The sequence below is a fragment of the Arachis duranensis genome, chromosome 7, assembly GCF_000817695.3.
Source record: "Arachis duranensis cultivar V14167 chromosome 7, aradu.V14167.gnm2.J7QH, whole genome shotgun sequence".
NCBI lineage: Eukaryota > Viridiplantae > Streptophyta > Magnoliopsida > Fabales > Fabaceae > Arachis > Arachis duranensis.
In genome coordinates this window covers 4,889,870-4,916,387 of record NC_029778.3, presented here as the reverse complement: position 1 = coordinate 4,916,387, position 26,518 = coordinate 4,889,870, and the positions used below count along the sequence as shown (strand labels likewise).

General features: G+C 30.0%; 1 protein-coding gene and 1 long non-coding RNA gene across 4 annotated transcripts; one reads left to right on the top strand and one right to left on the bottom strand.

Moving 5' to 3' along the window:
- The first annotated feature begins 6,798 nt into the window (after positions 1-6,798).
- LOC107496616 (uncharacterized) lies at positions 6,799-7,657 on the top strand. Of its 2 annotated transcripts, none has more exons than XR_001593638.3 (2): positions 6,799-6,948; positions 7,424-7,657. It is a non-coding gene; the product is annotated as an uncharacterized LOC107496616 (long non-coding RNA). The 2 variants fall into 2 exon arrangements; XR_008001356.1 differs by having other exon boundaries at positions 6,802-6,948; positions 7,419-7,657.
- On the bottom strand, positions 7,076-11,693 carry LOC107496615 (uncharacterized). 2 transcript variants are annotated; one of them, XM_016117915.3, is made up of 9 exons: positions 11,164-11,693; positions 10,979-11,070; positions 10,789-10,860; positions 10,410-10,516; positions 10,181-10,236; positions 9,580-9,748; positions 8,662-8,745; positions 8,146-8,436; positions 7,076-7,909 (listed from the first exon to the last, which is right to left on the bottom strand). In XM_016117915.3, the coding sequence occupies exons 1-9, from the start codon at positions 11,335-11,337 to the stop codon at positions 7,125-7,127; spliced, it is 1,830 nt and encodes a 609-aa protein (XP_015973401.1). In that variant the 5' UTR covers positions 11,338-11,693; the 3' UTR covers positions 7,076-7,124. The 2 variants fall into 2 exon arrangements, with proteins under 2 accessions (XP_015973401.1, XP_052107880.1); XM_052251920.1 differs by having other exon boundaries at positions 10,410-10,511; positions 11,164-11,214.
- Positions 11,694-26,518: the final 14,825 nt, after the last annotated feature.

Here is a 26,518-nt window from a genome sequence, read left to right as displayed (position 1 = left end):
TCTTAATAGCATTACTAGAAAAAATTATTTTTGGTGACAGTTTATTTTATTTTTAGTGGCAATTAGACATGCATTAGTCGTTCTATACTTTGTCGTAAAAATAAAAATTTTAACAATAGTTATATAATTATCAGTAAAAACTTTTTTATGGCCACAAAAAATATACAGTTACTATTATAACATATAATAACAACAAATAGATAACTATCACAAAAACATAAATTAAATAAAATATACGGTGGTAAAAATTTGCAACTAAAAATATATATGATTGATCCATCTCAGAAATATATAAACCTTCTAGCTATGTCTAGATTCCATAGTTGAAGGAGTCACATTCAATCATATCATTCATTCATTCATCACTTTCTTTCTACTTTCCTTTCTTACTTTGAAAATTATGAGGAAAGTGACACACAATAATGGTGGCTTTCTAGGCTGATAAAAATATATAGCATCCCAAGCAAAACCTAATTAGCAAGCATGATCACTTAAATCTTGCTTATTACTATTGACTATTATTAACCGTTAAGGCCTTTGATTTTTATCTCACAATAAAAAATCATGTTTAGTAACTAATTTAATTTGGGTTGGTCGAGTGGTCAACTCACTCGTCCATTTAAGTAAGTGTCGAGAGTTTGAATTCCGCCTTGTATATACAGCAACTCACTAACAGATTCGCAATGAATTAATCATTAACCTGTTAGGTTAGAGGATACCGTGGACAATCAAAATAAAAAAGAATCATGTTTGGTGGTCAAAGTCTACAGGGAATCCTCTATGCAAATACATGATCATATATTATCACTAGTGCCTAAGAATCCAGAAGGGTCCAAATCTATTCAATAATGAGAAGATTCTATTCCAAAATAATATTACCAGCATCTTCATCAGGTTTCAGCTTATATATGCAGTGTTAAAATGGACAACATATGTTGCATCACATGACCTATCTCCATCTCCATGTGACCCACTATGCATTCCTTTTTAGAAGAGAAAGTTTTTGTCTTTTATGCTACCAAAGCACAAATCTAAATGCATAACATGTGAAGATCATCACCATGTGTCAACTAATTTATTAAGTTTTTAAAATAAAAATGAAAAAAAAAATAGAGATAGAGAAGATGCATGCCTCCAAAAAGCAAACTATTATTGGATTAATTTACTAAAAGGGAAGGTTTGAAAGATTTGAGCATAATATATATGAGTTTAATTTTCATACACTACCAGTATAATACGTTTTATACAGTTGTATAATTATAATTGTTTTTTTATAATTATTTACACGATCAATATAAAAAATAATTATTTTTACTAATGTGATGTTATATAATTAGATACACATATAAAATAGTTTTACATTAACATTAAAATTAAATATTATATATATACTTAATAAATCAAAATAATTGTGACTTTCAATAAATATAAACTATAAAAGTATATTAATAGATAATTTTAAAAATATTTTTAACTTTTCAAAATAAAAATATAAGTATATAATCTTTTGAATTTATCAAATACAAAATAAAATATACAAAAACAAAAATATCTTTAAAGAATTTTACTAAACCAGACTTTATATCGATTAATGTTTTATAGAAACTTAAAAAATGGGATAATTTATGTTTACATCCTGATTTTTTTTTTCATCCTTTGAAATAATTTTAAGACTTATGAACAAAAGGTTGTTATTGTGAAGAGAGATATAAAGAAAATTTAAATATTAATTATTTTCCCTACCGTTAAACTTCTGTTCAAGGTTGTTAGTGACATTATTATTCAAAAGGACATGTAATTATAATAATAATGTCTTTCCAATTTTTGAGTGAACATAACGAAGTTTGGATTTTCAAAAGAGATGTTAATGGGGACTAAAAAGGACTAAGCATTACTTTTAGTGATGAAAATATTTTTTTGCCGAGCAAGTTAAGTATATTTTGTTCTTTTGTGAGGGAAAAAAAAAAACGAATTAGTGAACTAATTAAGCATTGCCTATATATAGTTTTCAAGAGCTTAGAAATTGAGTTGTACTATATTATTTTTTTTTTCTTTTTAGACAAGGAGTTGTACTATATTATTCTTGAATGTTCCATGTTACAAGATATTTTGCAACTTGCTAGTAACTTTACTATCTATAGAACACAACGGTAAACCTAATATTTATTCATTTATTTTTGGTATATGGTAAACCTAAAAATTAACAACTAATGTATGTGTCGATACATATATATAAGATTATTATTATAAGAAAAATTTTAAATGTATCTAAAATACTAGTGTTTCAGGTGTTTTAACCGTTGATTTCAATTAGTATATATTATATATATTTTTTATAATTTAAATCAACGGTTAAAATAACTGATGAAATACCGGTATTTTCAGTACACTTAAAACTCTTCCATTATTATATATATAGTATATACAATATTGTTTTACATTGCTAACTAGACAACAAATATTCGTATGTAATTAATTTGTTAGGTAATTCATGCATTGATTAATAAACAATTTTAATAATGTGATAATATATAGTAAATATCTGTTGAAGAGAATATTTTAATATCAATTCATCAAAATTTTAATAAATATATCATCCTTTTAAGGGAAGCTCATTAGTGGGCAATGAAACAAACGATTTTTTTAATATTAAATTATTAAGAGTGAATCTAAATTATGTGTTATAATTTGTTGTTGGGTTTTTATAAAACGTTAATAATTTTTTTATAATTAAAAATATTTTTATTATAAAATGTCTGCTGTTATCATAACATTGTAAAATACCAAAATAATTAAATATTATCGTATTTTACGTTAAAATCATTTATATGTAAAAAAATTAGCCGAAATAAATCACTCTTTCTCCTCTTCTTATTCCTTTCTCTCTTTTTTATTTTTAATTTATTTTCAAAATAAATTTAAGAGGAAAAAATTGTTGGTGGGGTTGTGAGTTTGATGTTTCTACCTTAATAAAGTAATATGAATGATAGGTGCTTCCTGCTAAGGAGCGTCTCATCAATATACATGAAAAATTCACCACCGAATCTCAGCCAAATAATGATGAAATTTCACATGCAAAGGACAATACCTTTAATCTATATACATATATCATGAATTTCATTTTGCACCTAAAGTCATGGATTTCGTATTACTTGGATTTTTGATTTGCATCATTACCTCTCATGCTTAATTAAGTCCACACTTCACTTTACCACTCTCTTTTTCTTTCAAAAAGGTCCCATTCATCCAAATCAATATACATAGTTTTTGTAACATAACTTTATCTCCATTTTTTAAGTAAATAATTACTTACATACACATATTAAGGCACATTTTTTTTGGATATGAAAAATATGTGTGTTGTGTATTATTGTGGAGAATATGGGTGTTAAATATAGATGTGGGACAATTTTTTTTGAAATAAGGAATGAAAAAATCGGACCATTCGATTTCTCTGTAAAAAAAAATTAAGCCTACTAATCAGACAGCCGATTAGTGTGAGAGAGAAAATTTAAATTTTGGTGAAGGTAATTGGAGGATCCGATTTATGTACCCAAAAATCGGATGGTTCGATTTTTGCTTCTGATACCACAGTTGCGTAAAATACCTATACACTTCATAACTGCATTCTACACTATTTCTCCTTCTAATTTAAATTAAAAAGTGACATAATTTTATCTCCATTTTATACTATTAAAGTTGTGATTATGATTCAATTTATTGAATAGAGTAAGGTGAAAAGAAAAAAAAAACAATATTTCATCCATCCATACTTTTAATTATTATTATTTCATCATACTAATATTGATTATTGATGTAATAAAGAAAATAAAAAATAAATAACGCATATTTACATGATTGTTCTTTATTGGAAGTGCGTATTATTTTAGAATAAGACCACAGAATTGTCAGAAGCCGTAGGTCACAGTGCATGTTCCTTTCTGGATCTTTTCTTTGAAAAAACTAAGTCTGATTCAAAGGATTAAAAGGTTAAAGAAGTGATGGTTAGTGGAGAGAGTGCTTGAAAGGCAAAAGAATACAAGAGATGGCAGCATCATAATATATTATTATTATTATTTTTAATTTTTTTACACCTAGGAAAGACAACAATTTTAAGTCAAGGGGTGGAGGGGCATTAGAAAATTTTATCCATAGAAGTGTAGTTAAAGGTGGTAGGAAAGGGCAAGTTCATAAGCTTCTCTCTTCCTCTGGATGCGTATCATAGATTATTCTCCTATGTTTATTAATATTACTAAGTACTAATAACTTGGTTTTACTCTCATATATACTGACACTGTTTTTCTTTTGGGTCTCGTGCAATGCAAAGAATGCATGTTAATCCTCGTAATAATCACTTGTTCGAATTTACCTTGATACCAAGGCCTCAATTTTTGTTTCATTTATAATTTTTATGTATTAAATAAAATAGAATTTAACTAACATATATTTCAAATATATATGTTAAAATTATTAATGAGTAAATTATTATTTTTACTTATAAAAATTAAAAACGTTGACAAATTTACTTATAGAAAAAAAATACTAAATGTATCCATTAACAATAAAATTACCAAATGTATCCATCAATAATAACATCTGTGTCGAAACTATTCAATTGTTATTCGGGCATTAATTCCGTTAATGATCTTCCCTACGTGATACATTATAGCGTTACATGACTTAGAGGATCTTCATATGCGGCTTGATGAACTGTGTGACCGTTATAATGAACCTTAAATCTTAAAATTTTTTTAATTTAAAACTTTTCTCATCTCAAACACAAACCCTAACCCTAGGTTAACAAAATTCTTCGAAGATATTCCAATATCAAAGCGTAGACTCTTTACCCACCTTTAAATAGGAGTTGTAGTGTATTTAGAAGTTCAATTTCAAAGCTGGTGCATGATAGAAAGTTTAATGGGAGATACTTCTGTGGGTTGGATGTGACTTTGTTGCAGTCGGGGACAGCAATAAATCATGGGAGGTGATTTGTCCACTGTCCCAAATGGAAGGTATATCCTTTGTACATTTTGTTTTATTCGAAGTGAATATTTTTTCGATCTAAGTTTTTATGCCATTGATAGACTTCAAATTACAGTTACTTTGTATAAATAGACGAAATCGAAGGTCAGTGGAAGGGTTTGAGGAGAGCTTTTTCAAAAAGAAAGATGCACGAAGATGTTCTTGAGGCTGAGGCTAAGATGAAAATGCTCATGAAGTTAAGGAACATTAAAGCTGAAGTTAGTAAATTTAGGTTGTGGCTTGTGACTATGTCAATCATTGTGGTGTTTAGCTTTGTGTGCAATGTGATTATCATCTGCAGCTAACCTACAGAGAAATGGAATAGGATATAATGTTCGAGTGAAAAAGAAGAACAGTTTGTCTCTCCTAGGACTCTAACCTTTGTTTTGTGAAACGCGCGAATATAAATAGTCTTGCTAACTCATAATTTCTAATTTCTATTTTTTTAAATAAATTTCTAACTACCATTTATATTTTAATACAAAATAAATCACAATTTCAACGTATAAAAACTCCTAGACCACATAACACCGTAATGTGCCACGTAAGGAGGGTCACAAACGTAGTCAACGCTAGATTAACGATTGGGTAATTTCGATACACAGATGTCATTATTAATAGATACATTTGGTAATTCTTTTTTCTATGGATAGATTCGTTAGCGTTTTCAACTTCTATTGATAGAAATAGTAGTTTATTCATTATTAATTAAAAATAATTATAAAAATTTAATTTTAAATTTTTAAAATATTTATTAAAATAAAAAATATAAATTTTTTTATTAATAATAATCTTAATATGTTTTGAACCATATGTTAGCTAAATTCATAAAAATATAATAAATAGTTTCGTTAAGTGCTATCTTATGAGTCGTAGAGTTAACTAAGATAGATATGTTTTTTATTCATTTTCCCATAATTTTTTTCTACAAACTTCTATGATTTATGGTATTTCAAGTTTCACGTTACACAGCTCATATTGGACCCATGACCATGACCCATCAACCCCGGAATAATTCTCGATTCTACACTTCTTTACTACATACCCAAAAAAAAACACTCTTCTTTAATATACAATTTTTTTACAATTAAAACTGTATAAGAAACAAGGATATTTTTTTTAAAAAAAAATTATGCAACACATTGACATTCATTTTGCTGATTTTAATGGTTTTTTTTCCCCCAAATTTTCATGTTGCAGTACAAATAATAACGGGAAGCTGTAGTACAAAGTTGTACTCTCACAGAAACCGGAACATTCCCTGTCCTACTTCACGGAAGCTAAACATATAAGTACTTCGTTGTAGTACACGTAAATATGTAATATAAGCCTAGAAGTACCAAGTTTGAGGCTATATAAATATAGCCACTGAATCATGTTGGATAGAATCATCACATTGGTATAACATGATTGAATGAATATTCAATTGTCCAATTTCATCAAACACAAGTATCTAATAGATGTGGAGGTAGGGGTGTTCTACAGGGTCGTCCTGAGACCACATGAGGTTCAAGGGTTTCGGATTATAACAGGCAATCATATATTCTCTTGTTCTTTTTTACTTGTGACTGTCATCAGTTGGTACATTCCTAGTTCGGTTTTAGCCATTAATCTCGATTATGTATATATTTTATGATTGAAATTAATGGCTAAAACTATTGAAACATCAGTATTTCTAAAATACTTGAAACACTATATTTTTTATTTAAACAAACTGGTTTGTAGTTGTACCAAACAATGACGGTAACGGAAAAAAAAACATCAGAGTATATGACTGTGGTTTGATCTGAGAGCTTACATTGCTCATATCATGTGTTCTCAGGTCGCCCCTGCGGGACTTTCTCTACTAAATTACGGGATTGTTTTCAAAGTGTATTTGATTGTGGATGCAGTTCCCACAAATGAAATTGGAGGTAAAATAAAAAGGTACAATATGCTATGCCTGATTGCCCATTTTCTTTTTTCGTTTATAGAGGGGGAAAAAGATAACCCACCCCTTCTAAATAAAAATTTTTGTGAATACTTTAAATAAATGAATAATAATAATAGACCATAACATAACATAAATTAAAGCTTGACATAGACTAAACAGGAAGCATAAGTTAAACTAAAATCCTTACTTCTGATTTAATGGCTTGTAGCTCTTCTTCCATAACTCTCTTCCAAACTCCATCTACCATAAGCCACCCTTCATCCTCTTCTATTTGCACTACATTGTTCAGTTCACCAATTTCTTCTTGGGTCTCCCTCATCTTTTTAACAGTTGAGTTATCAAGTAGCTTAAGGTCTAAAGTGGCATCTCTCTTGGCACTGTGTTTGATAAGTTTCCAACTGTCTTCCCTTTCGGATACTTGATTTTGATTTTGATTTTGGTTTTGGTTGTCAATATTGTCAAGAACAGGGAGAAAACCAGAAGAACCGGCAGCGCGAGGCAACATGCCGATAGGACATGGGTTCCATGACTTTGCCAGAGTCCACACCTGTGGTCTTTTACTCTCGCAATCCATAGCCATTGGATTTTTCTTCTTCATAATCTGTTGTTTAACTGACTCTAGCTTTCTAGCTGCTTCATGTATACATTCCTCAAATTGGGATATATTCTTTGAATTCAATAAAGAGTTATCATCATCAGAAATTTCTAAATTGGACAAACAAATAGTAGAAACCTTTCTAACTCTATCCAACAAAGAGGTATCATCCATCAGTACTGCAAGATAAATGGCTGAATCCATAAGCTGCTTGTTGCAGAGTCGTGATACTAGAAGACATTTTCGAAGAAGTTCAACCAAAACTCCTTTAGGGATTTTTGATGCTGCAGAAGGGGCTTTGCAGAGAATTCCAACAAGCCATGCAAACAAAGAAGAAAGATGATGACGTTGGTAAGACTCTGCAAACAAAGAACATAAAAATCATGCCACAGAGAAAATAAAATCATAAACCAAAATGCTTAAATAAAACCCCTTTTCTTAAGGAGGAAAAACCCATTGTAGTGCAGTACAAAAGCCATAGAAAGTAACAGAGATTGAATGTTTAAATGCAACGCATTACAGGGAAAAGCATGCAACAAATACATCTCCAACAGTACTAAACAATTATTATTATACATAAAAAACTGCCACTTACCTCCTTCACATTTCACATCTTCCTGAGTCTCAATCATATCAAGAACAGCGTTAAGAAGGTTCAGGAGTAATTCTGGTTCCTTGTTCCACAATTTGACTATGATAAGATTCCAATCAGACAATATATTCTCAGCAGTTAGATCAACAGTTGCATCATCTGCATTTTCTTTGAACCCTGAGGAACTTAAAAATTTCAACAAATACTCCAGCAGCACATGTACAATCTCTGAGGAGAAGGTTGAATATAGCCGAAGAATGGATTTCAAGATCTTTGCAATCTGTTTCTTTGAGCCTGAAAAAGTATGAGGTTGATTAGTGCTTGAATACCCTTTACATCAACAATAACTGAAATTACACTATTATAAGAAATCACTTTAATTTCAATTAAAGAAACAATCTTTTTGTGATGTGCCGCCTCCAACTCTAAATAGTTTTTTACTTGCATAAAAACATATAAAAAAGCTATACAGAACAAAAAGCGTAAACAATATATCATATAGTAAGAATATTAAACCACCTCCAGATCGTGATTTTTGGCTCTTGCCAACCACAAGAGCCAAATGCTTGTTACGCCCAAAAAGCAATTCACCATGCTTCACCCCTTTAAAAGAAAAAATACTCTATCAGAAATTCAGAATATTCCAAACAGAACATTTGCCAGCACAAAGGTATTAATTATTACACAAAAATCTCAATCCAAACTAGACAACTACAACAAACTACAGATAAAATATTTCCCACATGTCAAAACTAAATCAAATATTTCCATTAGGAATTAGGTGAAAGCATACTGAGCCAGAAATATGGAATGATACTTATGTAGCAGCAATTCTTCATTAGTCCTAACAAGACACTGCATCATGTATTAGACATTATTGAGTATTGTCAAGTATATTACACCTACTTCACATGCTGGATAAAATATGTAGTCATATAATAATTGAGAAACAAAAAGTAAAATTCAATCACCATTTATATGGAAAGTATGTAAAACTCCCAGAAAAAAAAAAAAAACAAAGGATCATAGACAGCACTTGTTTCTAGATTTCGAAAACATTTTCTTATTCTTGATGCCAGCTTGATGAGTGAAGAAGTTGGGTCAGCATTTTGGAATTCATGATGAATAAATTTATGAAGGGGGAAAAACAAAATCAAAGAGGCCAAACATATGCTAATTGCTATTCAAGGCAAATGCAGCCTCCATAAAATAATAGGGCAAACAACTTTAAACCATCACAATTTCAAACTAGGCTTTCAACTTTAAATGAATCACATACTTTCCTATCAGGACAAGTTCCTTGTGCATGAATAAAACACCAGGCATGAAAAAACACAAGAGAACTAGATTAATCCTAGGAAGATTTTTACTTAGAACAAAGAAGAGCAGAAGACATTGAAAATCGCTGTATGATGAAAACAAATAAAGCTTACACACGTTTTCCCAATGAAGTGCTAGAATGGGAACTCCCATTGTCTTTCAGGCAGATGGCTAATTCACGAATCTTAGACTTGATTTCTTTTTTTACCTTTGCATTTCCTACACCCTGAAAAGGAATTTCTTTGCTCTGCGGCTCCCAGTAATAAGACTTTAACCAATCAAGTGCCTGAAATTATCAGCAAAACATCATAAAAGTTTGCAGGAGGGAACCATACATACTAACTGTGAAGTAAATATTCAGTTCATAAGGGCAGTCAGGTGCACAAGACCAATAAAAGAACAGCCTACAGTTCAAGGCTCGGAGCCCCTTTTAAAAGAACGACGAAACAATTCTGTCAAGGCCCAACCATCCAACCCAACCTCAGTGAAAGAGTTAAACCCCATTAATGCTTTCAATCTTTCTATGCCATTGGCATGCCATCGCCCCCAAAACCCCCGAAACCAAATATATTCAAACAAAACCACAAATCCTTGGTAAAGAACATCTAGTTGAATTGTGCCCTATGAATATCTCCATCCAGAGACACACAGAAACTTGCTTAAAAGATAATGCAATAAGTGAAGGGAAAGACAAGAGGGAGACCAACATGAACCTTACCTTAACAGAGGCACTTCGAACAACCTTGAGTGATGGAAGGTCACGATGTGATCCCTCTGCATTTGCGGTCACAGCAACAAGTAAGTGGAAATGCATTATCACATTAAAACAAGACAATATTTGAAGCTTGTTCAACACCACATTTGGAAGACCACGTTTCACTCATCCTATGATTACAAAAACAAAACCAAGGAATAAACAACATGTAGAGAGAAGAATACTTGTTTACCATGGCGAATATCAATGAGCATGCGCGGAATACCAATTGCCTCAGCAGCCTCAGCAATTGAAACCAATTCCTTCTTGCGTGTTTTCTCAACACCACAATTCACTAACCTTATATAAATACATTAAAAAAAAAAGGATATAGGAAACTGTCATTTAAATTTATCACTGAAACAAAATTAGAGTAAATGCTGAAACCAGTCATTGAAAAACATACAAAATTAGCTCCTCAAGGATTCTATGAATCAATTTTATTCATCACAGTATAAAACATTTTATGAGATAAACTGATATCTAAAAATAAAAATAAGAAAAATACTAAATTGAACCCTAATTCTAGTGTGTAACTGTCTATTCCAAAATTAATTAAAATAGAAGCTGACCTGACGATTGCCATGCAATAAAGCATAGAAAGCATCTCCTCCGAGAGAGAAGCTTCATCAGATTGATCCGCTCTACATGAAAAAAAAAAATCACAACCTTCAAATAAGTCTTATAACAATTTTTCCAAAAAAAAAAAAATATTTCACTAAAACAAATGCATTAAAAATTGGAAACGTGCTGAGGATTTACCTAAAGTAGGGATCCTTCTGCTGGATTTCAACGATGGAAGCTGTGACTTCGACGACAACCGGCAAGCAACCGCGGCTTCGCCACGCCGATATCTGAGAAACAGAGCAAACACCGAAAGATACATAGCAAAAGTTAGTTACGAAACGGTTGAAGAAGTTTCGGAGAAGAGAATGTTAGTTAGTTACTCTGTTGAGAGCTTCGGAAACAGAGTGAGGGGAATCGGAGAAGAGAGAGTTTTTGACGAAAATCCATTCTTCCCAGCTCAACCAGGGGACCAATCTTAGTGCACTTGACGATGTTTTTGCGGTGTCTTTTTCTAGGTTTGGTTCTTCTCTGAAGCCAAATAACACTGACTCCATTGGAAGAAGAAGAAGAAGAAGAGTGGAAGCTGAGCCGAGTGAAACGGCAGTGGTATCTGAGAGGAAGGAGTTGCGGGTTAGAGAGCCTTAGGCGGCGCGCCATTTTGGGCCTTAACTGGACCTTACTTTGGCCCATTATTGACAAAAATGTCTATTTATAAATTGTGTTTAACTGTTTGGGCCATAGTTGTCAGAACCGAACCGGTGATTGAACCGGTTATTGGATCACTAGGTCACTGGTTTAATCGGTGGATCACTGGTCGAACCGGTTAACTCGGTATAACTAAATAATTATATAAAATTTAATTATTTGACTAGTTTAATTAAATATCATCTAACAATTTTTAACTATCAACCTTATATGAAGACAAAAAATAAAATAATATATTAAAAAAATAATATTAATAGATATCATATAATCATTAAAAAATAAATTGTGATTAATTAAATTTTTTGTTTATCTTTTTAATTTGTATATATTTAATAAAATTTATAGTTAAATAAAATGTAATTGATTTTAAAATGAGTGACTTTGAAATTAAAATAAATTGAATATAAGTGAAAAGAAAACATGCTATATGTATTATAATTATATATTAATTGATGAGAAACATTTCAGCTTGGTGGTAGAAGCATGCTTGCTTTATACTGGAGGAAGGGGTTCGAACCCCATTGCGAATATTTTGGAAAATTTTTCAAAAACTTGGCAGCGCCGGTTCACATCGAGTTTGACTGATTCGTACCGATTCTTTACATTACACGATTCAAATACCGGACCGGACCGACATAAGATCCGGTTTATCGGCTTTCTGATCGAACCGGCCGGTCCGATTCGATTCTGACAACTATGGTTTGGGCTGTGCTACGGTGCTGAAGTAATTTTCTTTTTCAGCATCTGCTGAAATGAGATGTCAATAAGGTGATTTCAGATAAGAATTGCCAATAAGTCATAGCTCACACGGCATTTCGCCTCCTCTCTATCTCAAAAGTTTAAGGAGAAAGAAAAAATTGGTAAGTATGTGAAGAATATGTAGGTGTGTATTATGTACCTAGAATTGGGAGTTGTCCAATCTACCGACCATAAAAAAAAAAAGATAAGAACTGAGAGAGTAGCAGCGGGTGTAGAAGTGTGTCAGTTTCTGTTGGATTAATTATTTTATAAAGTAAATTAATTTAGAAGCATGAACACATGATTAAGAAAGATAATATTATTGTCTATTTTTGTTGTTAATGAGTATGGGCATGCCGATTCTTTTTTAGGTGGGCTGTTGTGAGAATCCATACCTTTAAACAAAAAACTATTTTTGGTTGCGATGATGATGATGATGATGATGATGATGATGATGATGATGATGATGATGATGATGATGATGATGATGATGATGATGATGATGATGATGATGATGATGATGATGATGATGATGATGATGATGATGATGATGATGATGATGATGATGATGATGATGATGATGATGATGATGATGATGATGATGATGATGATGATGATGATGATGATGATGATGATGATGATGATGATGATGATGATGATGATGATGATGATGATGATGATGATGATGATGATGATGATGATGATGATGATGATGATGATGATGATGATGATGATGATGATGATGGAAAATTCTACTCCATTTTTTTAGAGATGTTAAAATGATATTTTTTATTTATAAAATTTACATTTTTTTTATAATTTTTAAAAAGTCTCTTTTTTAATTAATTTTAAATTTTTTGTGTTAACTAGTGTTAATTTTATCCATTTTTTAAGAAAAATAAATTATTTTTTACAAAAATACTCTTTAGTAAAAAAAAATTTATCATTAAATTTTGTTTACTAAAATACCATTCAATAAATTATTTTTTATTAATTAAATTATATTTTTTATCAAAATACTTTTAAAAAATTTAATAATTAAATTATTTTTTAAGATACCTTTCAATAATTTTTTAATTATTAAATTGTGATTTTATCATAATTTTTGTTAAAAATTATTTTTATATTTTATTATTAATTTTTCGATATCAATATATATTATTTTAATATTAAATAAAAAAATATTATCACTATTAATATGTATAACAATTAATATATATTGATATCGAAAAATAATCTTACTAAGATTTTTTTATTATGGTTATCGGATTAGATATCTGAGTGTGAAGCATTTAATGTTTAAGATCTAGGATTTAACGTCATGTAATTAGAGTTTAGTCATTAGGATTTACAGTTTAGGGTTTAGATTTACGATTTAGAGTTGATAATTTGAATTTTAGGATTTAAAGTTTATGGTTGATGAGAAAGGATTTAAGGTTTAGAGTTGAGCAACTATGGTTTGGTTTTGAGGGTGTAAGGTCTAGGGATTACGTTTTAGAATTTATCATTTTAGGTTAGTAGGATTTATAATTTAGGGTTTGGAATTTAGAGTTTATGATATAAAATAATGACAGAAATAAGATATTAAATAATAGATATTTAAAAGTTATCTTTTTTTAAATAGTTATGTAAACAAATTCAGGTAATTGATTTTTTTTGTCATATTTTTACTTTAGAAAATACATAATAAAAAATTTCATACTTTTATCTTCTTCTTTTCTTTTCATAATTTTACTTTAGGAAAACATTTTATTTTTATTAAAGATGTAGTTTGCGAAAAATAGAATTAAAAAATTGGGAGTATATATTAGGCTTAGATCGATAATAAACTATATATTTGAAAACATTATATTCTTTATGATAATAGTAAATAATAATAAATCTATTATAATACTATGTACATATCATAAATAAAATATTTTATTTTTCATGATTAACATTAGATATTTTTATTCTTTGTAAGAAGGATAGAATTTAATATGAAATGTTTGTAAATCAATATATATATATATATGTGTGTGTGTGTGTATTTTGTAAGTATTGTAAATGGGTTGTGAGTATAGACTTATGTTTTCAAATAAAAGGTTTTTGAAAAAATACGATTTTAAATTTTAAACAGGGTCTTATTTTAGTATAAAATATTTTAAAAGTGGTCGTAATACCTAAGTCATTAGAATAGTACAACCAAAAATGTGACATTTTAATAATTAGAATGTTACCGTTAACATTATTATGCAAATTTAAATTAAACTTTTTTAATGGCGTAGAATGCGATTTACTAAATTATACAATAATTTATATTTCGGTACCATAATTGTACCAAGAAAACTAAAAATTCATCTAATGTTGCTAAGCCAATTCTTAGGACAAGTGTCTAGAGTTTTAGTTGTGGGTTTAGGGTTAGTCAATCATTTAATGTAAATCTTAATGACTAAACTTTAATTATATTACTCTAAATTCTAGATCCTAAATTTTAAATATTTCACACTCAGATATTTAATCAAATAATCATAAATAAAAAAATATCTTGACAAAATTATTTTTTGATATCAATATATATTAATTGTTATATATATTAACAGTAGTAATATTTTTTTATAAATATTAGATATTAATATCAAAAAATTAATAGTAAAATATAAAAATAATTTTTAACAAATATTTTGATAAAATCACTATTTAATAATTAAAAATTATTGAAAGGTATCTTAAAAAAATAATTTAATTTTTTTACTAAAGAGTATTTTTATAAATTTTTTTTTAAATAGATAAAGTTATTATTATTACAAACAGAAGAAAGAAAAATATCATTTTAACATCTCTTAAAAAAGAAGAGTAGATTTTTTCATCATCGTCATCGCACCCCAAAATAGTTTTTTGTCCAAAACCACACTTTCTCACAATAGTCCACCTGAAAAAGAAACGACATGCCCATACCCATTAACAACAAAACATGGACAAATATATTATCTTTCTTAATCATGTGTTCATACTTCTAAATTAATATATTTTATTAAGTAATTAATCGAACACAGGCACAATCCTGTACCCGTAGCTACTCCTTCCGTCTTTATCAGTAATGAATTTTGCTAGAGAGACAATGAAAAATCTTCATAATATGTATAATGGACTAGTTATTTAGCCTAATAAGAATAAATAATAAAAATCACTTCACAGATTATCTTAAATTCAAAAACTCTCATTCAGTTATTTTACATTAAATTTCAAATTTTAAATTTCTCAATTCTAAATTTTAAATTTTCAAAAAATTTAATTAATTGTTTCAAAAAAATAACCATCCAAAATCCTAATTTACCAAAGCATTTCACTTCAATACCCTCTTCTTTTTCAACCGAGGGCCACTCCCACCTTCATCAATAATCATCCCATTTCACCTTCGCTGCTTTGCTTGCCACACGACACTCACCCTTAATAAAAATAACCATCCACTTAAGAATAAAAATAATCATCCGCAGACCTAATGAATTGAACATCCAACATTTTTAATTATATATAACTAAACCCAATCCAGTTTATATAAAAATTAAAATAACCATCCGCATACCTACTAAAATGACCACCCTAAATTGACCATTAAAATAGAAAAAGAAGGAGATGAATAAACAGAAGAAGCAACTATGATCATCCAACAATTTAATTTTTATTTAAAAAAAAGAAAAAATATATAATTTGACACATGAGTCTTATGATTTAATGTAACCATAAAATAAAAAAATGAGAAAAATACAAAAAAAAGTTTGAACAGATGAGGAGAAGACAACGACACGTTCAGTGGTAACGTAGAAATCATTCTCACTTGCATTATTATTTCAACAAAGAAGCACAAAAAGCATTTCAATAACCCTTTCCCTTCTTCTTCTATTTCTGCTTCAACCACCATTCCTTATGTAAAAGGCTCTCTCTTCATCAACGCCAAGACTGTGCCTACTTCGGACCAGAACTTGTTCTTCCCAATTGGCAATTATTTCAAGCTTTCTTGGTTCCAAACAATGGTGGACACCTTTTAATTTCACACCTTTCCGAACTAACAAGGCCTATATGGAGTTCTATCCCAAGACAAGCTTTTCTCTCGGCTGCAATGGCTGACACGTTGAGGTTGATGAGAGTAGAGGATCAGTCCTTGCAAAAATAGAGACGTTCATTTGGTTTGCAACCACCAAATCATTGATGGTATAAGGGTGATCAATGATAATTGTCAGTTTGATCACAATTTGGAAGACCATGAAACACCGAGGGCGACGAGGTCATACCAGCAGAGAGTGCGGCGTATATGGGATCCGGATCGGACGCGGAGGCAGGTCATCTCGTCGTAGGAAGTGGAGACTGAGATGGCATGGGTTGCAAAGCGAGAAGGAGTGTGAAAGACACGTTGGGAGGGAGAAACTGCCAGCGCGGGGGAGGGGTTGCATGATTGGTGCAGTGCGGGACTGCGAGAACGACGCAAACTGTGCAACGGTGCTGCTAGGCATCCGTGGTGCGCACGTCGGCGTCAGCTAGAGCTATGGGTTACAGCAGCTGGTGTGGCACCGATGAGAGATGATGGAGAGGGAGAGGGAGAGAGAGAGGAAGAGGGAGATCGGTTAGAGGTATTCGTATCTATTTGAAATCCTTATTTGCTTTGTATTTGAAATTGAAAATAATTTTGTAATTAATTAATTTAATTATCATTTAATGTTAATTTTAAAAATACTCCCATTATACACTAATTACATTGATTCCTCATACTTTCTCATCTATAATTGTAAATAAAACAGTACCACGCATTCAATTCACCTTATTAACACCTTATTTTAGCAGGTGTATCTATTAATAGAAGATTAATTTAATAATAGTTCTTTCTATTAATACTTCTATATTAATACTTATAATATAAAAGGATTAATTGTAGAAATTAGTCGTATAAATAGAATAAATAAATAGAATAGTATTGAATAGTATTCAATTTGAGAAGAGAATTTTATAGAGGATTTCGAATAGATTCGAAATTTAATAGATTAATAAAATCTATAAATCTGAATATATTACTCCTATTGAATATTCAAATTCATTTTTCTATTACTATTTTTTTTATTTTGTGATTTTATTCTATAAATTTAATTATATTAAATTGATAAATTTTGAAAGTTGAATTCAATTTCTATTTTGAGATTTGTTTTTAAGTTTTACAATATACTATAACAATGTACCCTCCCTATATATAAATATAAAATGATATAAATATTAAGTATAGAAGATTTTTTCAATAGAAAAATGATACCTTTTCTCGTTCGCACTACTAGCGGAGACCGGGCACACTCCGTTCCTTTGATCAAAGAATAACATTCTTTGAATATTTTTGTGCAGTTGAAAAAATAAATAAAAATGTTTTTAAAATTCTTCTAATTTTTATGTCTAGAAAACTGGCTTATTTAGTACTTTCTATTTTTTATTACTTTTCTATTTGAATCTTATTTCAAGATTTTTTTTTAGTGTCATTTTTGTTCTATTTCCTTTTCTTTCAGTTAAAAAGAACTCCAAAGTCTACTTTTTTGTAGATCACGGTAAGAGAAAGAAAAATTTACAATATTTTTCTATTTACTTTTTCAATATTTTTATCTATCTATCCGAGTAGTTAATATTAAAATATTTTAATTAATCTTAAATAAAATAATAGAAATAATAAGAGGAGACTGTAAGTGAAAAGTCTCTTTCTCTCGGTCATTAATTGCTGAAAATATACCGGAAGCACCGATAAAAAAAGAAAATATTTGATACGTGAAGCTATGATTTGATGTATTTTTTTATACTTTAGATAGAAAGATAGAAAAAAAGAGGGGATAAAAAAATGGCTAATTAATCAAATAAAAGAACTATTTGTTTTACAGAACACAAGATATGTCTTTCACATGACTTGTAGCAATAAAAAAACTATATCAGTTGCATGACAGTTCCAAAGAAACGTACCTCGAGATCCAAAAAAAATCCGAAAAACTCTTTGAAAAATGAGAGATTTTTGGACAGCATTAAAAACTTATTCATTAGCGCAATCAATTTCTACGAGAAATTCAAAAAAAATTTGTATAAAAAATACAAATATTGAAATACTCTGAATTAGCTGGATTCTATTCTCTAATAGAATATATAATTTGTATATAATATTAACTAAAATAATTTCAAATAGTTATATTTTTTAATAAAATCAAAGAAACGGAATTTTAGAATTATTTTTATTTAATAGAATTTTTAAATAAAAATAATTCTATTAAATAAAATTTGTTACTTATAACTCATATAAATATCTATTTTGGAATCTATTTATTTTATAAGAAGAAAAAATATTTTGAATGGAATATTTGAATGAAATATTAAATTGGTGATCCAAAAATGATAAATTTTGGAATTTATTTTTTCTTTTAATGAAAAAAAGAATATGCATCTCTTTGAATTCCAAAATGAAATAGAAATAAAAAAGATTTGATAATAAATGAAAAACTACGAATTTTTTGTTTTATTTCCGAATTGAAGCGCAAACTATCTAGATCGAATAGTGCTTATTTTTGAAAAAGAGAATAAACTACGAAAAACCATTTCCATTGTTGTTAAATATTAAAATAAAACAAAAACTCGAAAAAACAAGATAATAATAATTATTATTGAAATGTTTATATTTTTGTTAAGCTCTTTCTATATATACGAATTTTTCTTATTCATTTGAATATGAATATAAATATATATTCAAGTGAATAAATAATTTAATTTTTAATAATTTTTATAAAAAAACGAAGAAAAAAAAAAGAAATAATTAGAATACAATTTTTTTGTTTCTTTAATATTTTTAATTACTAAAAAAAATTGCATCATTCGAATTTATTCTTTCAATCTCGACAATTTATAATAAATAGGTTATTATGTTTTCGGGTAAGCCGCTGAAAAAATCTATAAAATTTAGAAATGGATAATAAAAAAATGATATCTATATATATTCTTCTATTGTGTATCAAATTTATAGTTTTTTGGTTGGTAAAAATCTAATCACCTCAATTTACAATTTAATATGAGACAAATTTTTTCATTTGTAGCAAATGCTTACCTATTAAGCGAGAAAAATCCTTTATTTTCAATAAATAGCGAAAAAATTATTGGTTTTGCACATTTTCGTTAATCATGACATTAATCCATGAATAGGATCTATATAGACACATAGACCCATGGATCCATACATCTTGATTGGAAAAGAATCAATGGAAAAAGAATCGGAAGTAATCAATATATCTCTCAAAACAAACGAAAAGGAAACGAAAGACAAAACATAAATCATGGATCAACTAAGCCCTCTCGAGGACTTCTTAAGAATAAGAAGAATAAGAAAGAGGAATCTTATGTAAATACCATGGAATAAGGTTTGGTCCTATTCATGGGGATTCTGTAAATATTTCATTCCAAAAAAAAAAGAGAAAATTCGAAACAATTGGAATTTTTTAGAGATTGGATGCAGTTACTAATTCATGATCTGACATGTACAGAATGAAAACTTCATTCTCGATTTTACGAGAATTTTTATGAAATCGATCGATTTCTTCACGTTACAGAGACAATTTTTAGCAAATAGTGATTTCGTTAAAGTTTCTGTGATACAAACATGAAGTTCCTTTTTTTATTTTTATTCAAGGGTAAATAAATAAAAAAAGAATTAATTTAATTTGAATAAAGGATACCACTCTTGACAAAGAAAAAGTTGGTCCATCTTTTTTTTTATTTACGCATCTTATTTTTCCTAATTTTTTTTTAAGGAGGGAGGGGGTTGCTAACTCAATGGTAGAGTACTCGGCTTTTAAGTTCGATTCTATTTTTTACACATTTTTATGAAGCAATTGTTTCGTCCATAATCTCGGTAGGATTTGTAAGACCACGACTGATCCAGAAAGGAATAAATGGAAAAAGCCGCATGTCGTATTAATAGCAAATTCTAAAAGGATCTCATTCTTATTGGATTGGACCATTTTTTTGTTTGAATTTGTGAACAAAATCAGTTGGGTTTAAGTAATAAAGGGATAGAACTTGGCAACTCCAATTATAGAAAAACAAAAAGCAACAAGCTTTCATTCTTTTTAATCAAATGATTACCCCATCTAATTAGACATTAAAAATATATTAGTGCTTGATACAAGAAAATCTTTTCTTATAAATGGATTATTTATTTTTATTATGAGTCCTAATTATCAGCTATTCTCGATTACGGGGTGACAATCAATGTGTAACAGCATCGTAGCACCGCCCTAAGTGTTTAACTGTTAATAAGTTTATTAGTGTAAAATATGAACAAAGTAATAATTTTGCAATTAGTCGATGATACTTAAAAAATGGTTAATCATTTACGCGTAAATCCCATTAATTTCATTATCGATTCGATGAAGCATGTGAGTAAGTAATTAATAACAACAACAACAACAGCAAAAACTTTGTCTTATTAGGTAGTGTCGACTATATAGATTAAATGATGTCATTAAATTTTATTATGTATTATGTATACAGAGAGATTGCTTACATATAAATTTTATTTGACCACCTCATAAATGATCTTTCTAAGCATTTCTTTTTCTTTCATCCCTTATCCATCTTCCATCTTATCTATCCTTCTAATTGGGTGCTCTATTCATCTTTTCCACAATATATACTATTCCAACTTTTTCTCTTATATCTTCGTTCTTTATTCTATCAAATTGCGTATGACAACTCAGCCATCTCAACATCTTTATCTCTACCACACTTAATTTATATTCGTACTCCCCTTTGGCTACCCAACACTCTGTATCAAAAAGGATAACCGGTCTGATAGTAGTGCGATATAATTTACCTTTAAGTTTTAAAGGTAATTTTTTGTCACGTATGAAACTAGATACACTCTGTCATTTTGACCAACCTGCTTAGATCCTAAGATTTAAATCATGTTCAATCTCTCCATTATCCTGTATGATGCACCCAAGATACTTAAAACTTTTAACTTTTCATAGGATATCTTCTCCAATCTTCATCTCTATATTAGGATTTTTCATTTGGTGGCCGAACTTACATTCCATATATTCCGTCTTACTATGGCGTAGACCATACACTTCTAGAGCTTCTCTTCATAAATCCAACTTCTTATTTATTAGATCTTTCCTTGACTTTCCCATAAGAACGATATCATCGGCAAAAAGCATGTATCATGGTACAAGTTCTTAGATATGTTCTGTGACTAATGTAAAAAGGTATAGACTTAAGGATGATCCTTGGTGTAACCATATACCAAAAGAAAATTATTCTGTTATACCATTTTTAGTCTTCACGCAAGTAAATAATTGATATCTAGAAAAAATTGAGTTGAGTGTATCATTTGAACAAGAAATTAACACTATAAAAAATTAGTTGGATATTATTGAATTTCTCGGCAGATTGACTAAAAAATCAATTAGTAATATATCGACGATTTCGTGGATTTTTTAAAAATAAATAAAATAAATATTTTATTTACTGAAATAAATTATTTGTAGTATTCTTATGAAAATGTATTGTATTTTTTATTTCGTTTATACTATAAACGAAATAATATTACATATATTTCATTTACAATGTAAATGAGATAACGCACGAGACGACGTGGTCGTATCACGTTTGTACACGTGGTGTTTAATGTTTTTATCTCGTTTACAATGTAAACGAGATACACTTAGTATTATTTTATTTACACTATAAACGAGATAAGACTAGAGGAGGCCTATATATATACATTTTGTCTACGGCGGCTATTTACCCCTTGCAACATCCATTTCTTCAACATTTGTCCCACTTTTACCCTTTTCTAATCAATTTCTCGAATTACTTCAAGATTACTGTGCGCGCCAATAATCACGATGTGGACATCAACCGACTGAACATGACATGACAATTTGTTAGGACAGCCGACTTTGAGTTTGGTGTTGTTTTTCATTTTATGTTTAGGATTTAGGGATAAATGTGTTGCCATACTTAGAGTACTTTTATAAAAGTAATATGCAGTATATGTTAGATGAATAAATATATTGTTAAGAATTATTTAAATGATGTTAGGCATACTTTAAGATGGATTTATTAATTAAATATTTATTTAGGATTGTTTTTCTTTAATCTAAGTTATTAAACATATATTTATTTATTTTATTTATTAATTAGGGTTACTAAAATTTTTTAGTAAACTTAAGTAAGTAACAATGGTGTCTATGCTTCTATTTACTAAATATTTAAGTAAATGCCTTTTTTTTAATTTGTTATTACTTAAATTAAGTTATTAAATTGATGATGTACTTATGGTTAGTTATTTAAGTAAATATTTTTATTTAATCTAATTTATAAAGGAGATAGAAAATGAATACTGTTATTAATTATGTAATTAAATAATTTTATTTAGATTAAATTATACAAATATTTATTAATTTAGCTGTTAATTATTTAACCAAATATTTTTATTTAAATTAAATTATATAGACGTTTATTAATTTAGTTATTAATTATTTAAGTAAATGTATTTATTTAAATAAAATTACAATGTAAGATTTATAGTTATTTGTTAAAATATTTTATTTATTCAAATTAATTTGTTATGTAAACATTTGTTGGTAGAATTTTTTACTTTGAAATTTTTATAGCTTTATAGGTTTACACATTTCTGATTCGGGTTTTTTGTTATTTAGCAGAAGCCTTGACTACTTCTTTTTAGGAGAGTAAGTCACACACTTCCACCATCGGACGCCATTGTCCCCCCTATCTGAGGGAGGCTGGTTTTGGCGACGAGGTGCCACTCAAGGATTTTGCCTTTGACAACTCCTTGATCACGGCATTTGTGGAGTGCTGACGTCCAGAGACTCACACCTTCCACCTGTCGTGGGGTGAGTGCACCATCACTCTGCAAGGCGTCGCGTACTGTAACACTCTACCACACAGAACCTTACGCTCGAGTCATAAAGCAGAGGTGGTGAGGTATTACGATCTCTAAAAATAAAATATACATATACATAGTATAGTTGAGATGAATATATATTCGAGAAGCCTTGAAAGAAAGCCTAAGCAAAAGTCGCAAAAATAGAAGCGCATTGCTCGCATGAACGTAAATCAAAAAAACAGAAAATGATAAAACATATGTATAAAGAGTAGAATGTCAAGAGTTACAAATACTGAACCTCAAACTCAACCTGCGAAGTTAAGGTTGGCCAGAGTATAAATACATAGATATACATAACCCAAAATATCCCAAAACAGATAAAACAACAACCTGTTTCTCCACATCGACCTCTAAGAGGAACAAAATAAAGTTATACATACAGAAGAGAATCTAACTATAGAATATAAAGCATAAGTTCAAAATACAGAGTCCCAAATATAGCATTTCGCTTGCTGAATGAACTCCAGATGCTTATCGAGGTGTCTCTCCACCTGCATCTGAAAACAATAACAAATATATGATATGAGAACCGAAGGTTTTCAGCATGGTAACGGCGCCCACATAAATAAGATATAAGGTCCCGAGAATGCCAGATGCAATCCTAGAACTCCGACACTCAGATTATATAACTTAAAGACTTAAGACGGAAACCATAAAAAGGGGTAGTTCTCTAAGGTTCTTAAACTTAACCAAACTCTAACCAAAATTCTTAATCCTTCACCTTCCTCCACTCCTCCCAACTCTGGTCGAACCACACAGACAAACAGACAAACAAAGGCAAACACATTTAGAGTACAAGTAATGCAAGTAGCAAGTATAACAATTAGGCATACTAATTAATGTAGGCACTCCCAATTAATGCACAAACAAGCAAATCAAACATATGCACATGATGCATGCCTTTCCTATGGCTGATGAGTTTCATCTGTCGGTTATAAAGCCAACCCGACATGTCCGGTAGCTAACCCTAGACAGAACACCAAACACGGAACAAGTGGTACAATGCCGCAACCCTTGCATCTTACCCGCATACTCGGAGCAAGGGACAACCTCACCACTCACTACAACAATTCCGGCAGATAGCGGCGGAAATTTTGCGGCGGTTTTATAAAACTGCCGCAAAATGACAACCTGCGGCATATATGGCGGCGGTTACTGATTGGGGCTGCAATCAGACCACATTTAGCGGCAGTTTTTCACAAACCGCCGCTATATTTCAATAAGGCTTGCATTTATCGGTGTCTTTTCGAAAATCGCCGCTATATGTACTGTCGAGTGAGTTATTGTTTTACATTTTGCGGCGGTTTTGTTTAAACCGCCACAAAATGCGTATTACCACATATTGCAATATTTTCTTTAGTAATAATCATCTGGGTATAATCTAGTTAAGTAAACACTACTATCTTAAGCTACATATGTTTAAATCATTGTTACTTAAACTCGTAACACTTTTTCTACATTCGTTTTACGTAAATAAAAAATCACAAGGGAAATAAGCTATATATATTAACTCATGTGAACAAATTTACCAATAAGATTTTTTTGTTTACTTTATTGGCATTTAAAGTTGCATTCAAACATGGATGTAAAAGAAGAAAATAAAATCATACTCTGGACTAATTAAAAATCAAACATTTTCTAAAAATAATAATTATAAATATTTTCTATAAAATATTAAAAATAATAATTATAAATATTTTCTACAAGTCATTAAAAATTCTAAATGTTATAATTTTACAAAATCTATAATTTTAAATTATCATTTTTTATTTTAATGATTTGTTGGGCATTTATTAAAATAAAAAATTTAAATTTTTTTAATAACAATCTTATTCTTAGATATAAGAATTCATAAGAACTAAATTTAAAATAAATTAATGTTTTATCAAAATTAAATACTAAATAGAATAAAAATATTTTTATATGAAAACCAATCAATTATCTACATATTATCGTGGTTAATAGATTCAATAATGCTAACTGACTAACAAAATATAATATTTTTGACAAATATTTTACTAATTTTAAATAGTAAAGACTAAATTCTAAATTTTAATAAATATTTTAATAAAGCTTTTCCTTCTTCCAGGTTCCAGGTTCGAGCCCTGCCTTCTTCGTTTGTGGAAGGCTTTACATAGTTGATATTCTACAGTGATCCACACGCTGTGGGTCTAATGGTGGAAGCACGGGTTTAACGATTGAGTCAGTTGGATCACCGGACGGTCCGGTTTGATTCTAATAACTATGAACGGAAATATTAAAATTTGGCGACGGTTCTAAACCGCCGCAAAACAAATGTTGTTTTCGTTTATTTGTTATTTAGCGGCGGTTGCAAACCGCCGCAAAATTGATAGTTGTTTAGCGGCGGTTATTCCAGCGGTTGACTAAAACCGCCGCTATCCGTTTTGCCGCGCCCTATCTTCCGGCGTTTCATAAAACCGCCACGAAATATTTTGCGGCGGTTCAAAACTGCCGCTAAACGGCTCCGGGAACCGGTTCAAAACCGCCTCAAAACCGCCGCTAAACGGCTCCAGGAACCGCCGCTAAATGGCGTTTTTGTTGTAGTGACTGCCTCTTTCCCGGGGGTACTACAGTTCTCGACCCGGAACAAACGGTGACAGAACACAGTCCTTGCATTTTACTCGAAGCCTCGAACTCTCCCGTAGCAAGTGGATAATACCACTGCATCTTACCGGAGTCACATACAGAAACACATTTTCATTATCATTACAATTCGTTCTCATTCATCCATTCATTCTTAATTCATACCCAGAGCAAGTGGATAACATCACTGCGTCTTATCCAGTCACGTATATCTCAAACATAATCATTCATCATCGTCTCAATCAAACCCCTTCATTATTATCTCATTCATTATCTTCTTCATCTCATCAAATCAGGTATCCCCTTTTTCAATTCGTTAACCCTTACTTTGTGACTCAAAACCTTACAAATACATTTTAAATAAGAGTTTCTAGAGGTTTGGGACATTAAAGGATTGTTCAATAGTTTAAATATAGTGAATTTTCATCAAAACAATAGTTTCAAAAGTTCACAGACTTGGTAGGAAGGTCAAACCATGAAAAACAGAATTTTGGTGCAAAACAAGAGAGTGTGCGTACGCACACGTCCTTGTGTGTATGTACGCAGGTAAAATAGGACCATGCCGCGTACGCAGCTATATGTCGCGTATGCAGGAGTGCTATACAGAGGCCAACACCCATCACGTGCGTGCGTCGCGTACGCATCCAAGCCAGTTTCCAAAAAAATGTTAAGTTTGCAGAAAACTGATTTTTGCACCTAACTTCCAACGTCTATAACTTCCTCTACAAAATTCA